The sequence below is a fragment of the Meles meles genome, chromosome 9 (genome assembly GCF_922984935.1).
Source record: "Meles meles chromosome 9, mMelMel3.1 paternal haplotype, whole genome shotgun sequence".
NCBI classification, from domain to species: domain Eukaryota; kingdom Metazoa; phylum Chordata; class Mammalia; order Carnivora; family Mustelidae; genus Meles; species Meles meles.
In genome coordinates this window covers 31,756,548-31,778,516 of record NC_060074.1, presented here as the reverse complement: position 1 = coordinate 31,778,516, position 21,969 = coordinate 31,756,548, and the positions used below count along the sequence as shown (strand labels likewise).

The 21,969-nt window shown below is 43.7% G+C and overlaps 1 protein-coding gene across 2 annotated transcripts in view; it reads left to right on the top strand.

Annotated features, from left to right (window-relative positions):
• The first annotated feature begins 228 nt into the window (after positions 1-228).
• Positions 229-21,969, top strand: part of EPHA4 (EPH receptor A4) — a 144,818-nt gene continuing 123,077 nt past the window's right edge. The window contains exons 1-4 of one of the 2 annotated variants that reach the window (XM_046019654.1): positions 229-568; positions 1,538-1,661; positions 4,814-4,881; positions 9,117-9,780. In XM_046019654.1, coding sequence (XP_045875610.1) covers positions 1,571-1,661; positions 4,814-4,881; positions 9,117-9,780 — 823 coding nt within the window. In that variant the 5' untranslated portion in view covers positions 229-568; positions 1,538-1,570. The remainder of the gene's footprint in view (positions 569-1,537; positions 1,662-4,813; positions 4,882-9,116; positions 9,781-21,969) is intronic. The other variant, XM_046019653.1, reaches the window with a different exon arrangement.

Below are 21,969 nucleotides of genomic sequence, written 5' to 3'. Positions count from 1 at the left end.
GCAGGGGCCACGCACTCCCGCGTCTGGCCGGCAGGTGGCGCGGTTGCCTCACGATGAGTTGCTTCCCGAGCGGGAAAGGCGCTTCCACCTCCCCGCGGTCGCCCACCCGCTGGGACCCGGGCTCCGGAGAAAAACCCAGTCCTACCCAGGAGGGAGACAGTGGAGGGTCGGCCTCGGGGTGGGGGGTGGGGTGGAGGAAGAGACCAAGGCAGGAACCGGGCCCCTTTAAACGTCGGAAGAAACGCTCCGAGTCGCGTCGGAGCTCGGTCCCGGGGCCGCCCGCAGCGCTACAGTCGCCCGGCGGCGCTCAGGTGGCTGCTCCCGCAGCCGGGACATCCGGGGACAGACCGAGGCCCACTGGAGCCTACGTCCCCGGAGGTTGACATTGACATTCTCGGCTCCTGGGTGGGGCAGCTGCGAGGATTCCCGCCGCTTCTGCCGTCCGCCACCGCGCCCGGGGCGCGGAGAGAGGTCCCCAGCAGCGCTCGAGAGCCGTCGGAGCGCAGAGCTGCAGCAGTCGCGCCGGGCAGCCTCAGAGTCCTCACCTGCGGGGTCTGGGCAGCAGCAGGTATCCCCGCTCCCACCTCAAGCCCTTCGCGTCTGCCCCGGCGCCCGGGATTGACCAGGCCTGGTTCCCGGGACGACCCCCGGGGAGCACGCAGCCGGTTTGCTGCAGCTCAGGCCGGACTTCTCGGGGCGTCCTGTCGCGACGGGAAGTACTGTCCCGGGCCGGGGCCGGGAAGAGACGCGCTGCGTGAACGCGAGGTGCAACCAGAGGGCTCTTCTCCGCGGCGAGAAAGTCCCTGGCTCCGTCTCTGGAGACGGTGACTGTGCCTTGCCTCCTGCCGGGAGCTGTCCCGGACTTTGGGGACCGATTAGGTCCCTGCTTTCCAGCCAGCTGGGGAGCCGGGGAAGAAAGACATAATCAGACCACAGAACTCCCCCGAAGAGCATTTCATTTGGAGATGCGCCATAAAAACAGCAACAGGGCAAGGTAGCTGAGGGTGTCAGAGGCTGTGCGCCAGCCCCTGCGCGAGCCGCGAACGCGTCGACCCTCAGAAAAGAGCAACAGCAGAGATGCAGGTCAACTTTATACTTATTTTATTGCAGTAAAAGAACCTTTTCCTCCATCTCAAAACGCTCGTGGCGGGGGGGGGCGGGGGGAGGGGAGAGGGGGTTGCCAGTCTTCCTCGGATGCCCCCCAGTCGATTTCAGTCTTCGAAGCTCCTGCCGCTGCCCAAGGGCCGGACCCCAGCAGTGAAGTCCGGAGACCATGCAGTCTCCCTCCGGCGGGGGCAGGAACCAGGCGGAGCTGGGTCTCAGAGGCCCCAGGAGACCGCTCGCCCAGCCGAGCCCTGAGGGGGCGGGGCCTTAGGGCGGGCTAAGCTCAGTGGGGCGGGGCTGGGCCGTCCCGTCTGCGCCACTATTGGCCCCGGGCCTCGGACTGGCGGGTGAACGTCACGGGCTGGGCCCACCCCCTTGGCAATGTCTTCAGCCTGCTGCACTCCTAACTTAAGCATTTATTCCACTGGGATAGAAGCGGTAGGAGCAGCGTTGGCACCGGCGAACCATGGCTGGGATTTTCTATTTCGTCCTCTTTTCGTTTCTCTTTGGGATTTGCGACGCTGTCACCGGTTCCAGGGTGTACCCCGCGAATGAAGGTAAGAGCGAGGTGGTCCTTCTGCGGTCCCGGGCAGAGAGGTGGATCTGCGGGTGAATGGGCCCCGAGAGCGCGAGGCCGGAGGGCATGAGGGGATCCCGGCGTGAGCGGCGCGCCCCGACTCCGGAGAAGGGGGCCCGGACGAGCGGATCCGCGAGGGAGAGTGGGAAAGCTGCCGGGCAGCCTTCCCCGGGCGACGATCGTGCTTTCGGCTCGGCTACCCAAGTTTGTAGCGAAAGGACAAAGTTTAGTAGCATCCGCTGGCTAGCCCAGCTCCAGGCGCCCCAGCGGATACACGAGAGCTAACACCGGGATTAAAAAAAAAAAAAAAAAAAAAAAATATATATATATATATATATATATATATATATATATATATATATGGATTTAGCGCTCCCTACCACTGCTCCCAACCCGACTCGGGTCAAGGGGGGAACGAAAGCCTGGAGCTAAGTGAGTGGTTGGTGCTCCCGGGTTTCTGCGAAAGCCTTGGACCTCAGGGTTCTGCGAAGTTTGCCGAGCCCTGGGCTTGCCGGGACCGGCTGCGGGGCTTCAGCTGCACAGCGGTCGTGGCGCCGCTCGCAGGTCACCAGTGACCTGGTTTCTGTAGCACCCGGCGTCAGACACCTTCTCTCCGCTGGGCCGCGCGCTCCGGGTGTGCGATCGCTGGCCTACGGGGCCCCGCTCTTTGCAGATCACCCCGCAGACCTGGGGACCCGCTGGCAAGTTAAGTGTAGTAGTTTTTGCTTTTTGCTCCCAGAACTATTCACTGGGTTAGTTTGGATGGAACGCGCTGGACCCGTCTGGACGCTATTTTCTGCGCGCCTCTTCGGACGTGTTAGAAAGATTGTGTGTGTTTTTGTGTAGGGGGAGGTGGGTGTTGATCATTTAGTTTCTGATGGTCTCAGAGAAAGGCGAATTGAATATGTATGTGTGTGCGTGTGTGTCAGCGTGAGTCTGTGTGTGTACGCGCGCGCGTGTGTGTGGGTGCGCGCGTGTGTGGGTGCGCGGGTGCCTGCGTGGACGCGGACGATTGTGTGCCTCTGCGTGAGTGCCCTGATTGTGTTGACTGTTCGGTGCTGCTTGTGCTCGAATCAGTGTGCATCTAGCCTTGCACCCCGTCTCCTCGACTCTTTCACAGCACCCGCCTCCGTCCCCCACCCCCAGCCCTCCCGCATCCATCTATCCACCCATCCATCTATTCAGGCGTCCATCTCTCCAGAATCCGTCCATGCATCTCTGCGCAATCTATCATTTTCCCTGTTCCGAAGGAGGGAGCCAAAAACCAACTTAGCCTTGGCTGGGCAGCCGGTACCCAGAGCTCGCCAGACGGAGGCTGGGAGATATTCACACACCTGCCGGCAGACACTGTTTGGGAGGAAAGGGGCGCTCTCCTACCCTCTCGATCCCTTCTCCTAACTGGCTTCTGGTGCCATCCTCGGTCGCTGCGGTCCCTCGATCTCGGTCCCCAGGGTCATTCCTTTTAGGAGAATCATGGATCTCGATTTCTCGTGACTACTTCGTACACTTGTTAGGATGTCCCCCAAGACCTCTTTGGCACGGGACGTAAAGGAGATTTTTTTTTTCTTTTTCTCTTTCCTTTTTTTTTTTTTTTTCCTCCTCCCGTTTCTTACCTTTTCTTTTGGAAGGAAAACTTGGGAGCGCTAGACAAAAACAGTGTTGATGGAACTGTAGGCTGATGTAGAAGGGGGGGGTTGTCTCCCCCCGCCGGCCCCTCCTCCCCCCTAAAAATTAATTCATTTTGTTGCTTTTTATTCCCATCACGTTTCCTTTTCTCCCTTTTACCCTCCCTTTCTACTCCCTCCCTTTTTTTGTAAATTGGGTCTTATTGTTCCCTTTGTGTCCCTAATCCACCTTACATAAATCCAAATGGATGTAGCAGGCTTTTCTCTAGGGACCAAGAAGAGGGAATTTGGGGAGGGGGGGTGCAGCCCAGGCAGGAGCAACCTAGGGAAGGCTCTACATTTTAAAATAATTAAGAGACCCTAGGAATTCAGGCTTCTAGGGAAAATCAGGAGAAAGCGGCTGTTTTTAACTCCTTTGACTTGGTGATGAAATGAGGGAAGGTGGGCTGAATTCAGGGGCCTAGTGGTGAGATGGAGAATCGGAGTGCCCCGGAGCAAGGATGAGGGCTCCCCATTCCCACCCCTCCCCCAGCTTAAAGAACCAGCCTCACTGATCAAATTAATAACCCAGTGGTTCCTTTGAGATGGGCCTTTCGACCCCCAGGCCTGCGGATCTCGGTGGGAAAGGGAATGTGGAGAGGTTAGGAATCCATTGTGTCCTTTTCAGTGTCCTCGGTGCCTAGGACCGTTCCAGCCTGGGTGGGGGACATCAGCTGTGTAGCCATCTTCCCTGTTCTCTGAGCTTTGATATGCATGCTTAGGTGCGAGACAAACACTAAATCTATTAGGCAGCACTCCTTCACCTAAAATTCAAACCAGTGATTTCCTCTTTGGCCAAGGATGAGTCCCTGGCTGTCCTCTACAAGACCTGGGGAAGAGAATAGTCCAGTGTGTTGGCATTCTAAATTCTACAGGTCTGCTATGACCCCTTTCTGAAACTTGGATATTAAAACAAAACAAAACAAAAAACTGTGAATACCCCATCCAGGGCCTCTTTATTTGGTGGGGCAGGGAAAAAAGAAATTGTAGAGGAGCGAGCCTTTTCATGACCCTTTGAGTATTTTGTTAGAATTCACTTGCGGTTCTGTCACCATGATGATGAGTTATGTGGCCATCTGAAACTTCCAAAAACAAATAACTGTAGTAGATACCAGACAGAGATCAATGCTGGTTTTGCTCTGGAGTGTAGCTGCCCTACAGAGATATATTTATTTTTTGAATTGCACTTGAGATTCTCTATTCATCCTTTTTCGAAAATGAATCAGCTCAGTCCTGGGATGGAATTTTAAATGCTAAGCAAGTTAAATAAATAAGAACGTGCAGATTTAAAGAGGGGAGAAGATCAAGTAAGTAATGATTATTTACATAAGTGAGACCGAATTTAGGTTTTGATCAGAGTTGGATACGCACACCCCCAGCACATATGGAAACGCTCAGGCAAATGGTTTTTGTAGTATTGGCTTTTTTGCAATTGGAAATTAATCCATTCTTCTTTGTTTTCTTGCAGTTACCCTATTGGATTCCAGATCTGTTCAGGGAGAACTTGGGTGGATAGCGAGCCCTCTGGAAGGAGGGGTAAGTTCCGAGTTGCTCTCTGATCCAAAGGGTAAAAAGGAGTGATTAGCAACTTTCTGAGAGTCCTAATGGCTTGATTCTTGTTGATTGTGGTGAGGGGGTCAGATTTCCGCCATGGCCTATGAAGTGAATTACGCTTTGTTGGAGAAATCCTATACTCCCTTTGGATAACTCTGTCATGGAAGAACTAGAAACCAAAAGGGCAGAAAGGGGTTTCAAAATGAGGAGATTGGTGAAGGTATAGACTTAGATGCATATTTAAAACTAAAATACCGACAAGAAATACGATCCAGGGACCAAATTAGAATTTGTGCCTATTACTGTGATGGCCGTGAAGACCTGACAGGGTTAATTTTAGAGCAATTGTTCTGTTTCCAGATGAGGAAAATGAATGAATAAAGATACCAGGGGAGAGAACATGTCTGATTGTACCAGGCACAAGTTTAGTTCCATGCATAGGCAATGGGCGGGTGGGCGGTGGGTGGGCATCCTTACCTCTGAAACCTTACATCAGCTGCAGCTCTCTTGGGCACTGAGAGGAAACCCCTTGAACTTGTGCAAGGGGTATAAGAGATAGTAAAAACCCCAAGCTTTTGTCCTGTTGGTGCTAAATGTAAAAAAGTTTTAAGTATTTGGAATCTCGAGTCTTTGGGGAAGGGGAACCTGGAATCGAACAGAAAGGATGAGAGCGCGCCTCACTGTTCATTTGTTTAGCAATGTGCCATCGTTGCCTCCTCCTGAAGATTTCAGAGAATGCAGGTCACTGGCCACATTCTCCCTTTACACTTCATAACAGTTCAGAATGAATCAGCTTTGGGAAAAAAATCAGAATAGCATGTTAACTCAGACTTCTGCCAAATTTAAGGAACTCTCAGATCCTTTAAAAATCAAGATCATTCATTCTGCCCTTAAGTGCTTGAGAATCCAGGACTGAATCAGTGGGTTAAGAGCAATAGAAGTGAGAGACAAGTGGTCTTTAGCAGGGGAAAATGGAAATAACCAGCCCCTCACCCCGTATGGTGCTTCCCACCTGTCCCCTGAATTAACAGGAGGGAATCAAAACAGTAAAGAGGCACAGAAATTGTTATAAAAGAAGAAGGGTTTTTAAAAGGCAAGAAAATTGTCATGAAAATGGAGAATGTTGTTAGGCTGTCTTTTTCCAAAACAGGTCTTGGGATCTGTGTGAAATAAAACGGAGATTTGCCTTGCCTTCTTGTTTTTCTGCCTGAACTTGACTGCAGTTCCTTGGATCTCCGCTGAAAAATTCTAGGCGGCCCTCAAAACCATTTTTTAAAGGGAGGGAGAGTGATTGGCAGGCCTCTGGCAGTGTAGACAGGCCGTATTCACTGCTGATTGCCGGCAATTGCCCTCATCCTTTGAATGCGAAGAAAGGTACAGCTTTATCTTGGGAGAGTCAGACTCTTGTTAATCCTATACCCTGGAAAGGTCACTGGTTCAGGGAGGCTTTCCCAGGCTACACCAGGAGTAAAAGCTCTCTGCAGGTTCAGTGTATTAGAACTGCTAGCAAAATTGAAGATGGGAGGTATCAGTACTTTTAAAATTTAATGAGTCTTATTTTTCTTACTGGCTGCACTCAAGTTTGAAGGGAGAATGCATCCAGTATGATGTGGGCCCTGACCTGTTACACTAAATATACATGTGACCTGTTTAAAAGCAAGGAATGACACATTTTTGAGTACAGTCTATGGTCTGTCTAGTTTGTGGAAAGCTTTTACTGCAACTTAATATGCTATAGACATCCCATATCCCGTACCCACCCCCAAACTGCCAAAAGAACACCTGCTCGCTTTTTCTAAACAAAAACTTCTTTCGTCTTGAGGTCTCTTAAGATAATACCATGCATATATCTAGCTGAATTGTGTGCAACCCAGAACTTTTCCATGAGCAGAATGCAGACTTCTGAATGTTAGAATGTTAGCATGTTTCTTTCCTTAAATGTGATGGGTGTAACATTTTAGGGACCCATTGGGGGGGGGTGAGAAGTGAAATTTTATTTATGTACAATAGAATTAGTCATTCCAAAATACACAGTAGCCATTGAGAAATTATGTGCCAGATTACAAAGTTGCATTAACCTGTTGATTTTGTCATTAAAGAAGACTTTTGCAGGTTTGGAATGAAGGGATGAATTAGGTTATCTACCAAATATGGATGGATTAGCTTTAAAAAGTTCTTTCCAGCTGAAGATAAAAGCATATTTGTGTCTTTGGGTCATTCTGAAATTTCTGGTTATAGTTAGGACAGTTCACATCTTTCTTGGCTGGAAACTTGGGATTATGGTTTTGTCAATAAATAATGACATTTATTTATTGTTGTTGTTATTTTTAAAGAGAAACAGAAAATTTACTTGACAGTACCACAAAGTAAAATATGAAATATAGTCAGAGACAACTCACTGTTCTCTGTTTTTCTCTAAGAACAACTAAGGAGAACATAAGAATAATAGAAAGTAATGGCTGCTGATGGCAACATTATAGCGAAACCTAATTTCTTGGCAGTGTTCATTTAAAGGAGCATATTGAATTTCTGACACTGATTGTAAAACACAAAAACTAAGGTGAGATTTGTCATTGCTCTGGCGAATTGATCCATGTGTTTAGACAATTAAGTTCAGACTGGAAAATTCACATTAGATCAAACTCTCCTGTATGAACTCTGTGGAGATATCCCTGTGTGCTTTCATTTACAGTGATAAATGTGTTTTTCCATATTCCCTTTGTTCTGAGATGAGAAGCATGCTGAGTAGGGTTTTTTTTTTTTTTTTTTGAAGGTGAAGATCTATTTTTGGATTTTCATGAATTTCCCCCAAATAAGTAAATTACTGGTGATTTATTGCTTAGCGGATAAAAAGAAATTTTAATCACCACAGGGCACTTACTCCTCCCAGTTCCAACTTTCATAATGGTAGCAGATGAAAGGGATACAGAGTTTTATGCAGTATAGTCCTTCACACAGTAATATTTCCATCCATTAATAGTTTTCCAATGCACAGATGGAAAACCCGTTAAAAGATACATTATGGTTCTACGTACTTCATTGGATTGAATGGAGCTTTAAGTGGAGCTATTATAGAATATGAATTTTTTTAAACTATCTTTTTTCTTCTAATTATATTCATGTGTTAGATAATTAAGCTGATTTATACCAGATCTATATAAATGCATTACTGTAGGTACTTGTGAAGAATTGGAGGATGCTTACTGGCCTTATAAGAGCCCCCCCAAACAATCTTGCTGCTTTTAGGATTATTTTTTAAAAAGCTGTGGCAAGAAGTGAGTTTTTACTACTCTAGTCACAGTGAGTTTGGATTGTCCCACCCGTAGAATCTTTATGTTACGAAATAGATCACAAAAGGAAGCCCTACCACCCTCCTCTAGTTTTCTTGGGCTTTCCATCATAAATACCCCCTACGATTTTATTTTAACATCCACAGAATATTTAGAAGCAAAGCATGTGTGCATTCTTGTTTACTTATGGGTATATGTTTTAAAAATAAGGATACACAGACTTTTTAAATTGAATACGTTGGTCTGGGAAAGTGTTTCATTGTTACAAATGACAGAGGATTTAAGGAATCCAACTATAAACTTTACTCTCTATTTTCCCAGGATTACCAAAACCAGAAGAGTGAGATTTTTCTTACCCCTTTAAGGAATAGTGACAGTGCAAAAAAAAAAAAAAAAATTTTTTTTTTGACTGACATTTTTTTTTTTAGGTATTAGAGAGCAAAGTTCTGACAGGAGCACCACTAATTAACTGATAATTGTCTTCCTTTGGCAAGCTTCTTTCTTCCTGCTCTTAATTTGCAGGTCTCTGCTCAGTTGTTGAAACAATACACAGACTAGTTTTTCATTTATGAGTAAATTTGAACTGTTGCCACTTGAAATTGTAGCTGTTGTAATAGGTGAATCTGAGGTTGTGAGACCACCACAAGGAACTGCTGGGAACTCATAAGCAAAAGATCTCCCCCCGCCTCTGGATTGTAGGCAAAAGAATGAAACCACTACCAAAAAAACAAAATCAAAAAAGACCACATCTCCCATAAAATGCTGTCTTATCTCCCATAAAGGGTTTTGTTAGTGAGGGTTGGTTCTCACTTGTTTTCTTCCTCCTTGAAATAAAAATCGTCACTGTCCTATGAGGGTAAAATAAAATTGACAGATTACCACTGGGGGACATTCTGTAATTGATATATTTCCTTTGGATCTTTGCAGTGGGAGGAAGTGAGTATCATGGATGAGAAAAACACACCAATCCGAACCTACCAAGTGTGCAACGTGATGGAACCCAGCCAAAATAACTGGCTGCGAACTGACTGGATCCCCCGAGAGGGGGCCCAGAGGGTGTACATTGAGATCAAGTTCACCTTGAGAGACTGCAACAGTCTTCCGGGTGTCATGGGGACTTGCAAGGAGACGTTCAATCTCTACTACTATGAATCAGACAATGACAAAGAGCGTTTCATCCGAGAGAGCCAGTTTGCCAAGATCGACACCATTGCGGCCGACGAGAGCTTCACCCAAGTGGACATTGGTGACAGAATCATGAAGCTAAACACCGAGATCCGGGATGTAGGGCCACTGAGCAAAAAAGGGTTTTATCTGGCTTTTCAGGATGTGGGGGCCTGCATCGCCCTGGTCTCAGTGCGCGTGTTCTACAAGAAATGTCCGCTCACTGTTCGCAATCTGGCCCAGTTTCCAGACACCATCACAGGGGCTGATACGTCTTCCCTGGTGGAAGTTCGAGGCTCCTGTGTCAACAACTCAGAAGAGAAGGATGTGCCAAAAATGTACTGTGGGGCAGATGGCGAATGGCTGGTACCCATTGGCAACTGCCTGTGCAATGCTGGGCATGAAGAGAGGAATGGAGAATGCCAAGGTAAGAAGAGCCATATTGTACTTTTCATTAGGGCTTAGTGCATGTAATTAAATCAGAGATGAGACTAAATGGAGTAAAGCCAGTAATTAGCAGCCCCGGTGGGATGTGGTGGGACAGAGGGGGTCTAATGAGTAAGTGCTATAGCTCCAGGTGGCAAGGCTAAGACGTTTCTAATACTGACAAAATAAATGATGCTGTGTAATCAGCAGAAGGCCAAACACATTTGCTAACAGGCACTTAGATCTGAACCGGCTTGATGTGCCCTCTGAAATGTAAATGAACAAGCAGAAGAAACAGACCTGATTGATCCTTACTTAAAGAGGGCAGACACATTTTCGAACCCTAGTTTTCCCTGTGCGTGGACCTGGTAAAATGGCAAAGACGGTGATATTTACCACCTCTTGCGGTATATATATGTACACGAATGACTGAAATGTGAAGTAAGGATTCCAGTCTTGCAAATCCCTCCTGCTGAAAGTACAGTTTCTCAGGCCTCATGGACCAGTGTAGATGTGGCCCACTGAAACGGCGTGACAAGGTTTCAAGTGCGTTCCATTCCACTGAGCTCCGGTTGATAGGTTCTGCAAGTGATGTTAATCTTGATGGAAGACCTCTTGATTTCCCTGAGGAGGTGATAAACAGCTAGTGAGAGTCTTATTCGATCTGTGTGGTCAGAGGCAATGGTAAATTGTGGTCCATTTTGGTTATTGAGTTTTGGGAGAAATCTAGACTTTTGTATCATGTTAATTACTACTTACCACATTACTAAGGTGATTTTTTCTTTCTTAACCTGCAGTCGAGTGTATGCAATTCTTTATTCCCTTATTTCCCCTTTCTGCGGAGTCGGTAAAATATTTTTCTTTGTAGCAGCTTTGCTTCCAAGTAAGAGTTGAGAGGAGTTCGTATTTATATGGATTGCTTGTCTTTGTGTGGATTAAGGCTTAAAAAAATCAGTTATCCCACTTGTGTGTGGATTAAGGCTTAAAAAAATCAGTTATCCTAAAGTTGTTATTTTTACTTGCTGTTTATTTTTAGTGCTTATCAATAGTCTGCTGCCACCAATCTTAACTATGGTTACTACTAAACAGTGTAACTCTGGGCCCGACTATGGAACAGATCCGATTAATCTGTTCTCAGGGTGATGATTGTTGAGCTGTAGACTGATTGCCACATGGTTCATCTGATTTGGTGATTAAAGACCCTGAAATAACTGACTGCCAAACAATTTGTCTGGCATTTCAACCATCTTAATGACAGGGTGGGGTTTACTATGGGACAATCTACTTCACAGACTGGAAATCAACATTATAACCTGAAGAAAGTTGCATTTTTGATAATTTGATGTCCTAGATTATACATTTTTCCCCTTTTATAGTTTATACTGTTTCAAAGTATCATTCCTGATTTGCTAGTTATTTCCAGGTGTAGCTAAGAAGGAATGCTATAAATTCATTGCAAATAAAACAATAAAGGCTGGCTGCCTTTTCTGGTGACTCAGAGTAAAAAGGTAAACTCATAAATGGGAAAATTTTAAAGTTGGAATTTAAAGTTGTTTCCTGTTGTTTTTTGCAAAGATTCCTTTCTTGATCATTGTGCTAGCTCCTGACTTACTTAGCAACTGCTAGAGGAGCTGTACCAAACTGAAACCCCGAAATGTATTCTGGTCTTAGTATTAGAACATATGTGAGTGCGTTGTTATTGGCACCTAAACTGCAGTCATCATAGCAGGTACGGTGACGTGAACAGGGCGATGATACTGTATCACATTTTAGAGTGAATTATTCTGCCTTGTCGATTTTTGTAAGAGAGCACTTGCACATCTTCACATGTCAAGATTCTTCTATGTACTTAAAAAAAGAGAGAGAGAGAACACCATTGTCTCCCATTTCCTGCTCTGGCATTCATATATCTCTGTATCTAATGTCATTGATTTTCAATTGTTACAGAGCCCAGTAACTCATACATTGCTACACTGTGAAACTCCTTGACATTTTTACAACCCAAATTAGAAGAAGAGGAGAAAAAGATGGAGGGGGAAGTGAATGTAAAGCCAATTGAACATTTTAGTGGTTTTCTTTATGGAAATAATCTTGGGAATTCAGTTAATCATCTGGTTCATGGAAGGGTGGGGCCCCATGTTTTGGATTCAGTCTGTTTCTAAGCAAACTATTCCTAATACAAGGCCAGATATTTAATGGAAGGGGAGGTTGATTGAGGCCGTGTTTTTTTAGAATTTTCATTGTTTTCTTTCTGGCTACCCAAGTGTTTTCTTTGCAGCTCATAAATGACTAACTCTTTCGAAAAGGCATTTTTTTGAACAAAATATTGCCCTTTATTTTATTATTATTTCACAGGTAGACAGAGAAGCAGGCGGGGGCGGGGGGGGAGGAAGTCTCCCCGCCAAGCAGGGAGCCCGATGCGGACCTCGATCCCAGGACCCTGGGATCATGACCTGAGCCAAAGGCAGAGGCTTTAACCCACTGAGCCACCCAGGTGCCCCTATTTGTTTGTTCTTAATGCTACCATGTGCGCACTGCTGATGAATTTAGAGGGAAAGGAAAAACTTGAATGGCAAGATTCTTCAACTCCAAACCTGAGTGAGACATTTTTAAAGATGACTCAAGACTGTGAAAATCTTAGGAGTAATAAAAATGGTCCTCTCCATCCTTAACGTCATTACTGGGAAGCAACCAGGTAGAGCAGAGAGAACACAGAGACAAAGAAATGTGTCTCCCTGTGGTCACATAACCGTATGACCTTGAGCACAATTCTTAAGCCCTTTTCATCTATAAAATGGGTTGAGAATAATTGTACTTAGCTTACAGTCTTGCTATGAGGACACCATGATGGAAGATTAGTAAAAGTCACCTTTCAGATCCTGAAGCATTAAACCGATGTTTACACTAGCAATTCTTTGATACTCTGTTCTTCCCACAGTCATAGCTGTGGACTTCTAAGGGTGTTGAGCGAAAGAGAAGTTCATCCATCTCCCAGCCCCTCTTGGAAGTCAAGGCTAAAGATAGGAAGGAAGCATTGCCCTTGCTCTAACAAAGAATAATGTCTATTTTCACACTTCATATTGAAAATGATATTTAGAGAGTCGTTTTATTTCTCCCCTGTCGGAAAGCGGACTTTCCTTTGAGTGAGAGAAAAGTGATTTGGGGGCGGGACAAGAAAGACCAGGGTGCAAAGAGAGCTTAAGAAGGGATATAAAGAGGAACTGGCAAGTCTTCAGAACTGTGGCAGCAGGTTCCTCCCCAATTGTCTTTTCAGTGGGCCTACTGTTGCAGGCCGAATGGGACAGGTGAAAGGTCACCCACTTCCTCATCCATCTTCCTCGGGGTCTGGGAGGTCAGAGTGAAGATGGATTAAGATCTTACATGTTTGACAAAGGATCCTTGGGCAAAAATGGCCAGGGTGGGTGGGGGCCTGGGGCGTGCTGTTGTTTGAATTGAACCCCCGTCAGCTGCGGGAGTCCTCAAGGGACTTTGGGGACAGAACGACACTTCCTCTTGGCGTTCCTACCTCCAACCAGTACCATGCTAATGGTGCGGCGAAGGATGGAGTGGTACGTCAGAAGTGTCAAGAGGTGACGGCAGGCTTGCCCTCTGAAGCAGCTGCAAGTTCATTCTGCTCTTGAATAACATTTTCTGAAATGATTTGGCTCTGTCTCCTCGGGCAACGAAGAGTAGTAGCCACTCCTCTGTCTTCTCTAGGAGAAGGCGTGGCCGGCTGGTCTCAGCAGCAGTGACTGGCTGCAGAGGAGTCACTGCTCTGGTTAGTCTTCTGACCAGGTCTCCTCAAACCTGGTCTCCTTTCTTTCCTTAGAAGAAAGCGAAAATATACCTCAGACCCTGGCACTGCCCCCCACCCCCCACATAAACCACCCCCCAGGGAGGAAAAGTCCAGATGTTTCTAGAGGGTTGTTTTCATTACTTCGGGAAGATGAAACAGACGAAGAGAGGAAAAGATTCTTTATTAACATGTTTTCTGCTTAATTAAAAAGCTGAAAAATGAAAGGAAAGCCACAGATTTACTCTTTGTGAAATATTAATAAACACTATTTTAGAGCATATGTATAAAAATGAGACTAAGAGAAAGAAGGCGTTCTTGTGGAGTCGCTCTTCAAGCCCAAGAATGACGACGGTGACAAAGTCGGGCTCCGCAAGAATCAAGCCTTGCTGAAGGACACATTGTTGCTGTAGATTGTTTGGGGTCCCACATGTCCAGGACCTGTGTTCTCTAGCATTAATATATGATGCCTTCATATCAGCAAAAGGTGTCAGTCAAAGCTCTTATGAGAAGGAACAAGACAGAAAATGCTTTGATGGCCATTAACAGGACTCTTTCAAATTTGGGCTCTGAAAAGAGGGAGAGAGTTTTTATGTTAAAAAAAAGGAAGAAAGAAAGAAATTACTTTCTTTTTCCCACTCTACTCTAGAAAGACCTTAGGAGAAAGAAGTACTGGGAAGGAAGCATTTAAAATATAGTTCAGAGAGACGCTGCTTCATATCCTTTCCACCTTTGAAATTTTTCTCCTACCTTTGAATCATGTCTTTAAGTATCAATTGCTTTTATCTCCAGCTTTGAAGCCGGCTGTGATCACTGAAAGATGCAATTCTTTATATCCAAGAAGAGCAGGGTTTAATTATTGTGCTTTTTCTGTTATACATTTTTTTATGTTTCCCCCCTCCGCCTGCACCTTCTTCATGTGACCAGGGTTCTTTCCTGAGTGTGCATTATGGAGTGGTCTCTGTTTTGGGCACGCCAAAGCATCAAATAGGAATGATCTCAGTGAGGGACTTTTGAATATGGTACTTAAGCTTTGATGACTTATTTTACTTAACTGGCCTTCCTCCTACCTTTTAAAAATGAAGTAAGACATCATGATTATGTGAAGACTTGAATTTTTGGAAAAAACGACTGAATGAATGGCTTCTCACTTACTGTTTACTGTGCAAAGCAGAGCTGGTCGTGATAGAAGTTTGACTTTCCTGTCATTGAACTTGACTACGTCAGGTTTAGGTTGTTTTTTTATCCCCCTGTCTCCATTTAATTGATGAATTTCACATTACCAAAGAACAGCATGCTTCAAACTCTTCAACTTTTTATGACTTACCACTCTTTATAATTTGCCAGACAACTCAAATATTCTCTTTACACACGTAGTTTAAAAGTATAATAGAATCAGAAGTAGAATAGTCTTCTTAATTATCATCTTGTTTTTATGACGCTTGACTGTTTATCATGGACATCATTTTTATCCTGTTATTCACTCCTCTTCATCCTTTAGATCATACTTCATATAATTTTCCCCTCCGTGGTAGACACGTAGGTGTCTTAGTTTCTTAGTTTTTCCTGGCAATATGTTTAAACACTTCAATTTATAAATCAAACATGTACAAGTTTGTTTAAAAATCGAATGATGAGCCTTACTCTGTGACTTTCCTGGCTTTATCATGGACAGGTGAACTTAGCAGGCTTTCTTATCGTGAGCGCGTCCATGAAGAAGTGCAGTGTGATATAATCAGACAAGTAACCCCAGGGACAATTACAGAGCATAGTGGGGTCTCATTAAATGTTCATTGAATGAATGAATAAATAAATGCATAAGGAACTGTGGCCTGTTTTATATTAAACATTTAGTTGGTGGAGTAATGTTTCATGGAGCCAGGATGATATATCAAAATCTTTGTGTGTGACTGATGTACTAATGAGGTCCTAGTTTATAATTCCTACCTACTTCAGTTGGGTCTTAACTCTTTTCCTTGTGTTTATGAATCATCTCTACACCTGAACTTTCAGAAATGTCCACCATGCATGGGTTAACAGAGTTATGGCATAAAATGGCTAAGACCTGTTTTTGGAGTTTGAGACTTGGGTTCAGTTCCTACTTGTGCTACTTAACCCTTTGTGCGATCATGGACACTAACTTAACTGCAAATTCACAAATGCAAATTGGTGATAATAGTACGCTATGTACGATACACACACACATAAGCCTGTATGTATGGAAAAAAGGGTCTTGTGCTGTGTCTGGAATTACTAAGCACTTAGTAAAGTACATGGAAACTGTTACTGTTAATTTTATTGCTGTTAGGTAGAAATATGTTGATGGTATGGGTTATTGGACCAGTGTTGACCCAACAATGAAAGCAGTTCATTTAGGTTCCAGAGTAGAGGTACTTGCGGGGGCGGGGGGAGGCGGTGAGTGGATGGGGGAGAATGATACTACATAAGCAAGGGTAGGAGGTGGTATGGAATAGCTGATCTTAGATGCATCGATTAGATCTTCTGCTAACCCGTGCAGTGGTTCTCAAAGTGTGTTCTGTCTGGATTCCCCACCACCCTTTGTTGTGGGCTGCAAGGTCAAAACTTTATTAATACTTAGCTATTATTTGCCTGTTACCTCTCTCTTTCATGAGTGGAGTTTTCTAGAGGCTTCCTGATGTGTGGTATCTCATCAAATTGAATACAGAAGCAAATAGGAGAACCCAGCTACCCTCTATTAAAACAGACATTAAAGAGAGTCGGAAAAAAAGAAAAAAGTATTACTCTTATAAAGAATTGTATTTTGGGAAAATAGTTATTTTTTCATTGACACATATTTGTGTAAACATGTGATGGGCAACCATTGATCTTTGAAATGCCTTAATAAATAATTACTTTTAAAATTTCTCAATTTCCATTTCCAGTGATAAATATTGGCAGCTTTAAGTCAGATAAACAAGTGTTTTGGCATCCTCAGTATTTTTAAAAGTGTAAAGGGGTTGTGAGACCATCAGAGTTTCTCTTGACAGGTATGTAAAAATTCAAATGATGTAAGAAAGTTCTGAAAACTTTCAGAATCTGGGAGATGAAGGTAACTTAGAAGAATGGCCTTTTATTTATTCAACCCTTTAAGATGTTTCTATAAACTTTGACTGCAATTTGTAGCTTTTAGCCTTTTAAAGCTGTTTATCTGTGTCCAAGAAGGTGGCCAGGCGCTCTTTTAGTTTTATTGTTGTGAGATGGAGGATCTTGCCTTGCGAGATGGCATGATTAAAGGAGGTCTCAGCTGTCCCTTGGACCCTGAGAGACTGTGTATCTTTTTCACTTCGGGCACAAAACCTTTTTCATTGTGTGCCTTACAGCTGGTACCTCTGAGCTGTTTTGGGGGAGAGCAGGTGAGGTCACTCCGTTTCCTGATCCGAAGGGTAATTAATAGTCCCATGACTAAATGGACATTTTATGAATATTCAGGGTCTGTTTCGGCTTCTTGGGAAACAATCCTGTCGGAACCCCTTACAACTCCCTTCGGAGACGCCTAGCGTTTTCTGGGTGAATGCGGGTCGTCAGCTGTCTGCCTAGGGTTGCATTTCCAGGCTGCGGAGCCTTCATTTGCATATTCTGTTTGCGTCCTCATGCAAAACAGCACACCCATTTCCCCCTCGCACAAAGGCAGTGAGGGCTTCCTTTGGAAACTCCAGCCAAAATCTCCTTCTGTTTATGCAGAACGCAGTGATTTAGACACCATGCAAATTAATTCAGTTTTGATTTGAATGCTTCCAGAGATTGGGGGTGGGGGCATAGAGTGGACTGTTTGCACTGGGCTCTTTTTGGACACCCCCTCCCCCCTCCCTCCGGTGGCTGGTTTGTCACTCCCCAGCTCCTTGCCCCTTGCAAAACAACCCAAGCCCCTGCTGCTCATTTTATTTTGACCTTTGGAAGGTAACCTAGTTTTGGTGAATCCTTTAGTTTGTCTGTTCAGTGACAGCTTCAGCTGGAATCTTGCCGTTCTTTCCGAGTGGGAGGAGTTGGCACTATTCAGATTATGCGAGGAATGTTTAGAAGTGTCCCAACAAAGGGCTTAAAAAAATGGTAAAGCAAAAAGATAAAATTCTTTGAAAAGAAATTGTCAGACCTCAGGAAGTCCTGAAAATAGGCTTCAGGTCACTAGTGGGCTGGAATCCATTCATTCCTTCAACAAATAGTGAAAGCCTAGAAGTGAAGATCACCGTTGGTATTTTCATCTGTTTCTACATGGATGAATGAGTACAGCAGTCTTTGTACCTAGACTCACAATTAAAAGCCCTTCTCTTCGCTTGTGTCTCAGATAAATTTCGTTAAAAGGCATACTGGCTATAATTCTGTTCCTTCTTCCTTCTTCCATGTGTGGAACATCGTGTCGCCTTCCGAGTTCGGTCTTCGCATCCCACCCAGGGTCTCCAGATTGACTTAGTCTTTGCTTTATTTCTCTAGACACTGCATATAGAACACCACAGACTTCACCGTGCTTGGCCACAGTGCTATCTTCAGAAGGTCATGATCATATGCATTCTATAAAATAGAAGAAGAGGACTTTGCATGAAATGTTTTTGAAGTTCAATTAGTTTTGAGCTCAAGCTAATTTCACAGGGCAGAACATGGGCATAGCCTGACTTTGCAGTGTAATTAAGAGGAGGCAGGGTCAGCTAAAACAACGTCGAAATGTGGAAGAGCTTTGGTGTAGCTCCACATGGCCTGACAAAGTTTGATGATGCTGTTCAAAGTCCATTTGGGATGCATTATTAGGGATTAAAGAACAGCAGAAGGCTCTGTACTTGGTGTGTTCTCTGGTGTCATTAGTGGATGAGAAAATTCAGCTGCTTATCTGGATCTTGTTTCTAAGGATGGATTTAAACAGACCCACACTTCTCAAAGGTGATCTTACTAACCTCTTCTTAATAAGTTACAGATCTCAAATTGCTCAAAATCCTTAAAATACCATTTGAAGTAAGTTGATTGATAATTATCATTTCCCCTACATGTACAGATATTTTCTGCAGCAGTACAAAGCTAAAGTACAGTTTCTTAATTACCCAGATAATCCTGTTTGCTTGTATTTTTAAACTATGAAGTGCTGGGTAATTATTCAATTCTTAATAGAAGGCAAATGGCAATGTAAACAATAATTAGGATGTTAGACAGACTAATGCGCTTCAAAGCAAATTGGATTTTTTTCATACTGTTCAGCATGATGTCCCATAAAGCTAACAATTTAGAAACAAGGCAGAAAAGGTTCCATTTTGTTCATATTTTATGGCGTTATCTCTTCATGGCTTGTTTCCGTGAATAGCAGTTTGCCCCAATGAAGCTGGCTGTGCCCACGCCAAATGTTTCCGTAACAATTGCTTCCCTGCTGTTTGACATTTGGCTCTGTTCTCCCAGGACTCCAGATTGGTCCATTGTCTGCTTCAGATCCCATGGGTCAGAGGTTAACAGAATACTGATTTCCTCCCATAATACCATGGCAGGTAAATATGGGCCAACCTCATCAGTTAAGACACAGCTCAGTGAGGAATGCAGTTCTCATGGGCTTTTGTCCTTAAGAACTTCCTGATTTAAGACGCCCAAGCTCCCCAGCTATCCTTTGCCAGGGCAGATCCTTCATCTTCGATAGGGCATTTCACGTTGCTAACCATTCAGGACCCATAGGCTGTCCCCAGACATACACGACCTGGAAACTAGGAGCAGATCATTGCTTTGGATGAGTTAATTTTACAAACCTAATATGGTAATGCTTTGCCATCACTGCACACTTAATTGTGTCTTGTAGTCTTACCTGCACTGTATGTTTCATTGACGAAATAATAAACTGATGACAAAGGCGGTAGACAAAGATATTTTAATAATGGTGCTGCTGCTCCCTCTCTTTCTTTTCTGTCTTCATGGTGTGTTGCTGGTTAGAGGTGTAAGTAAACAAACAATCAGTTTTATTTTCTATTTTTGTCATTTATGCAGACGTCCAAGCATTCATCAGTAACAGTGTCGTTAATGTTTTACATCAGTTTAATGACGGAAGTCTTAATTTTTCTCCCCGGTATTAATGCAGGCAATCAACGGATTGTTTCCTACCTGGTTGCGACGCACACACAAGCTTTTGAAATTTAGGATAGGTTTCAAACTTTGCAGCTACTTGCTACCATCCATTAATTTTAGACCGCCTTTCTATATGTGAGCTCTCCATTTCTAATTGGCCAGCCTCCTTCACGTTGCACTGTGAACTTGACGCTTGGGTTCATTTGTTCTCAGTTCTAAGTGTTTGAAAAAGACATCTCCACTTTGAAAAAACAGTTTCCTTTTGAAGTGTTCAGCTTGGCAATGACTGTAGCAGCCCCGGGCAAATTAGCATGTTAAAAGAAAGGATCAATACCTTTCTGGCCCCTCCGTCCTCCTTACTCTCTTGGAGGGGGAAGAATTTTGAAGAACCCTAGGAGGCCCTTGACAGATGTGCCAGGAGATTTCAAGAGGATTGTTCATTGCCGAGTTGGGAACATTGACAGTTTGATCTAGTGCCTAGACTGCGTCTTCGCTGGTCATTTGAAAACGGATGCAGGAGGCATTGACAGCTTCGGGAAAGCTGTAGCAGTTCATGTAATTATGGAGAGGATTAGAAGAAAAGTGTTGGGAGAAATAAGAGATCAATAGAAGGGCACTAGTTGACTGAATTCACCTTTAGCTGTTAGAGCACTCCGTTTTGTAACATTTAGTCTGTGTGTGGAGGAGTATTGGATAGGTTTTCTTTTTTTTAAGGGTTATGCAAATCTATGCATAAGGGGGGTAAAAAAACCAGTCACTGATTTTTGAGAGTGGACTTGTAGGTAATTAATAGTATAATGCTTCCAGTACTTAAGATGCAAAGGTGGCTAATTAACTAATGGGAGAAATTGAGATTTCATTACTCTGCTTTCTAAGGAGGTGCCCACAAAAGAAGTGAAGCCAAAAGTAATATTTGAGTATTCAGGCTTCAGTTTGAACATTTTTTCTTTAGGAATTACCTCCCCCTTTTTTTTTTTCCATTTTTATCTTACTTATTTATTTGAATATACGGTGTTTTATTAGTTTCAGTGCGGTAACTCAGCAGTTCTGCATCCTAGAGTTTTAAATTGATGCTCATGCAAGACTCCAGTAAACCAGTATAAAAGCATGGTGGGTTTATATGAAAGGAACCTGCGTTGATGGAAAAATGAGAACATCATCTTTGCATGAAGGAAAAATATTTAAAAAAAGGTTTGAAGCAAATCACCAGAAGCTCTCAAAGTTCTTAGATTTTGGAAGTCTCAGGATGCTTGGTTGGTTCAGTTGTTAAGTGCCTTCTACTCAGATTTTGATCCCAGATCATGACCCACGATCCTAGGATTGAGTCCCACATCGGGCTCCCTCATCAGTGAGAAGCCTGCTTCTCCCTCTCCCACTCCCCCTGCTAGTGTTCCCTCTCTGTCTCTCTGTCAAATAAATAAATAAAATCTTTAAAAAAAATGATTTTGGAAGTTTCCCTCACAGGGCAAAAATGGCAATTGTACTGAGCTTAAATAAACCAACTCCATAATTTATTCTAACCTTTATGAAGGACTCTGGGATCCTCATTCACAAAACATTGTAACTCTCATTATTTCAGTAATTTTTGAATGGGTATTTGGTACGGCAAGAATCCTGCACTCTGATTTCAGCAATTGTACTGAAACGGTTTTTTTAAAAAGTTCGTTGTTAGATTTTTCCTTTTCTTTTCCTAGGGAAATATAAAGTCATTTCTTTTTTTTTTTTTTAAGATTTTATTTATTTATTTGACAGAGAGAGATCACAAGTAGGCAGAGAGAGAGAAGGAAGCAGGCTCCCTGCGGAGCAGAGAGCCCGATGTGGGGCTAGATCCCAGGACCCTGGGATCATGACCTGAGCCAAAGGCAGAGGCTTTAACCCACTGAGCCACCCAGGCGCCCCATAAAGTCATTTCTTGAGAAAGTAACATCTGGTCTTAGAAACATCACACTATTATCCTAACTTTAAAAAATGATTATCCTAAAAAGAATCTCTCCCCGAAGAAAGAACTGTTGACTTCTTCTATAGTTAATGACTGAAAGACACAAACTTAGTGAGTTTTTCCAATATTTTCCATTGGATCTTGTAGCTGGTTATCACTGATCTACAGGACATCTATTGATTTTTGTATGTTTACCTTGCATCCAATCTTTATTGAACTGTCTTGTGAATACTAATATGTTTTCAGTTAATTCTCCAGAGTTTTCTAGAGAACTAATAGTTTTGAGTGCATGCAATTATATATATTTTTCCCTTCTTTCTAAAAGTTAGACCTCTTATTTCTGATTTCTGTCTTACCAACACTGATCAGAATTTGCAGACCAGTAATAAAAACCAGTATAGGACTGTGAA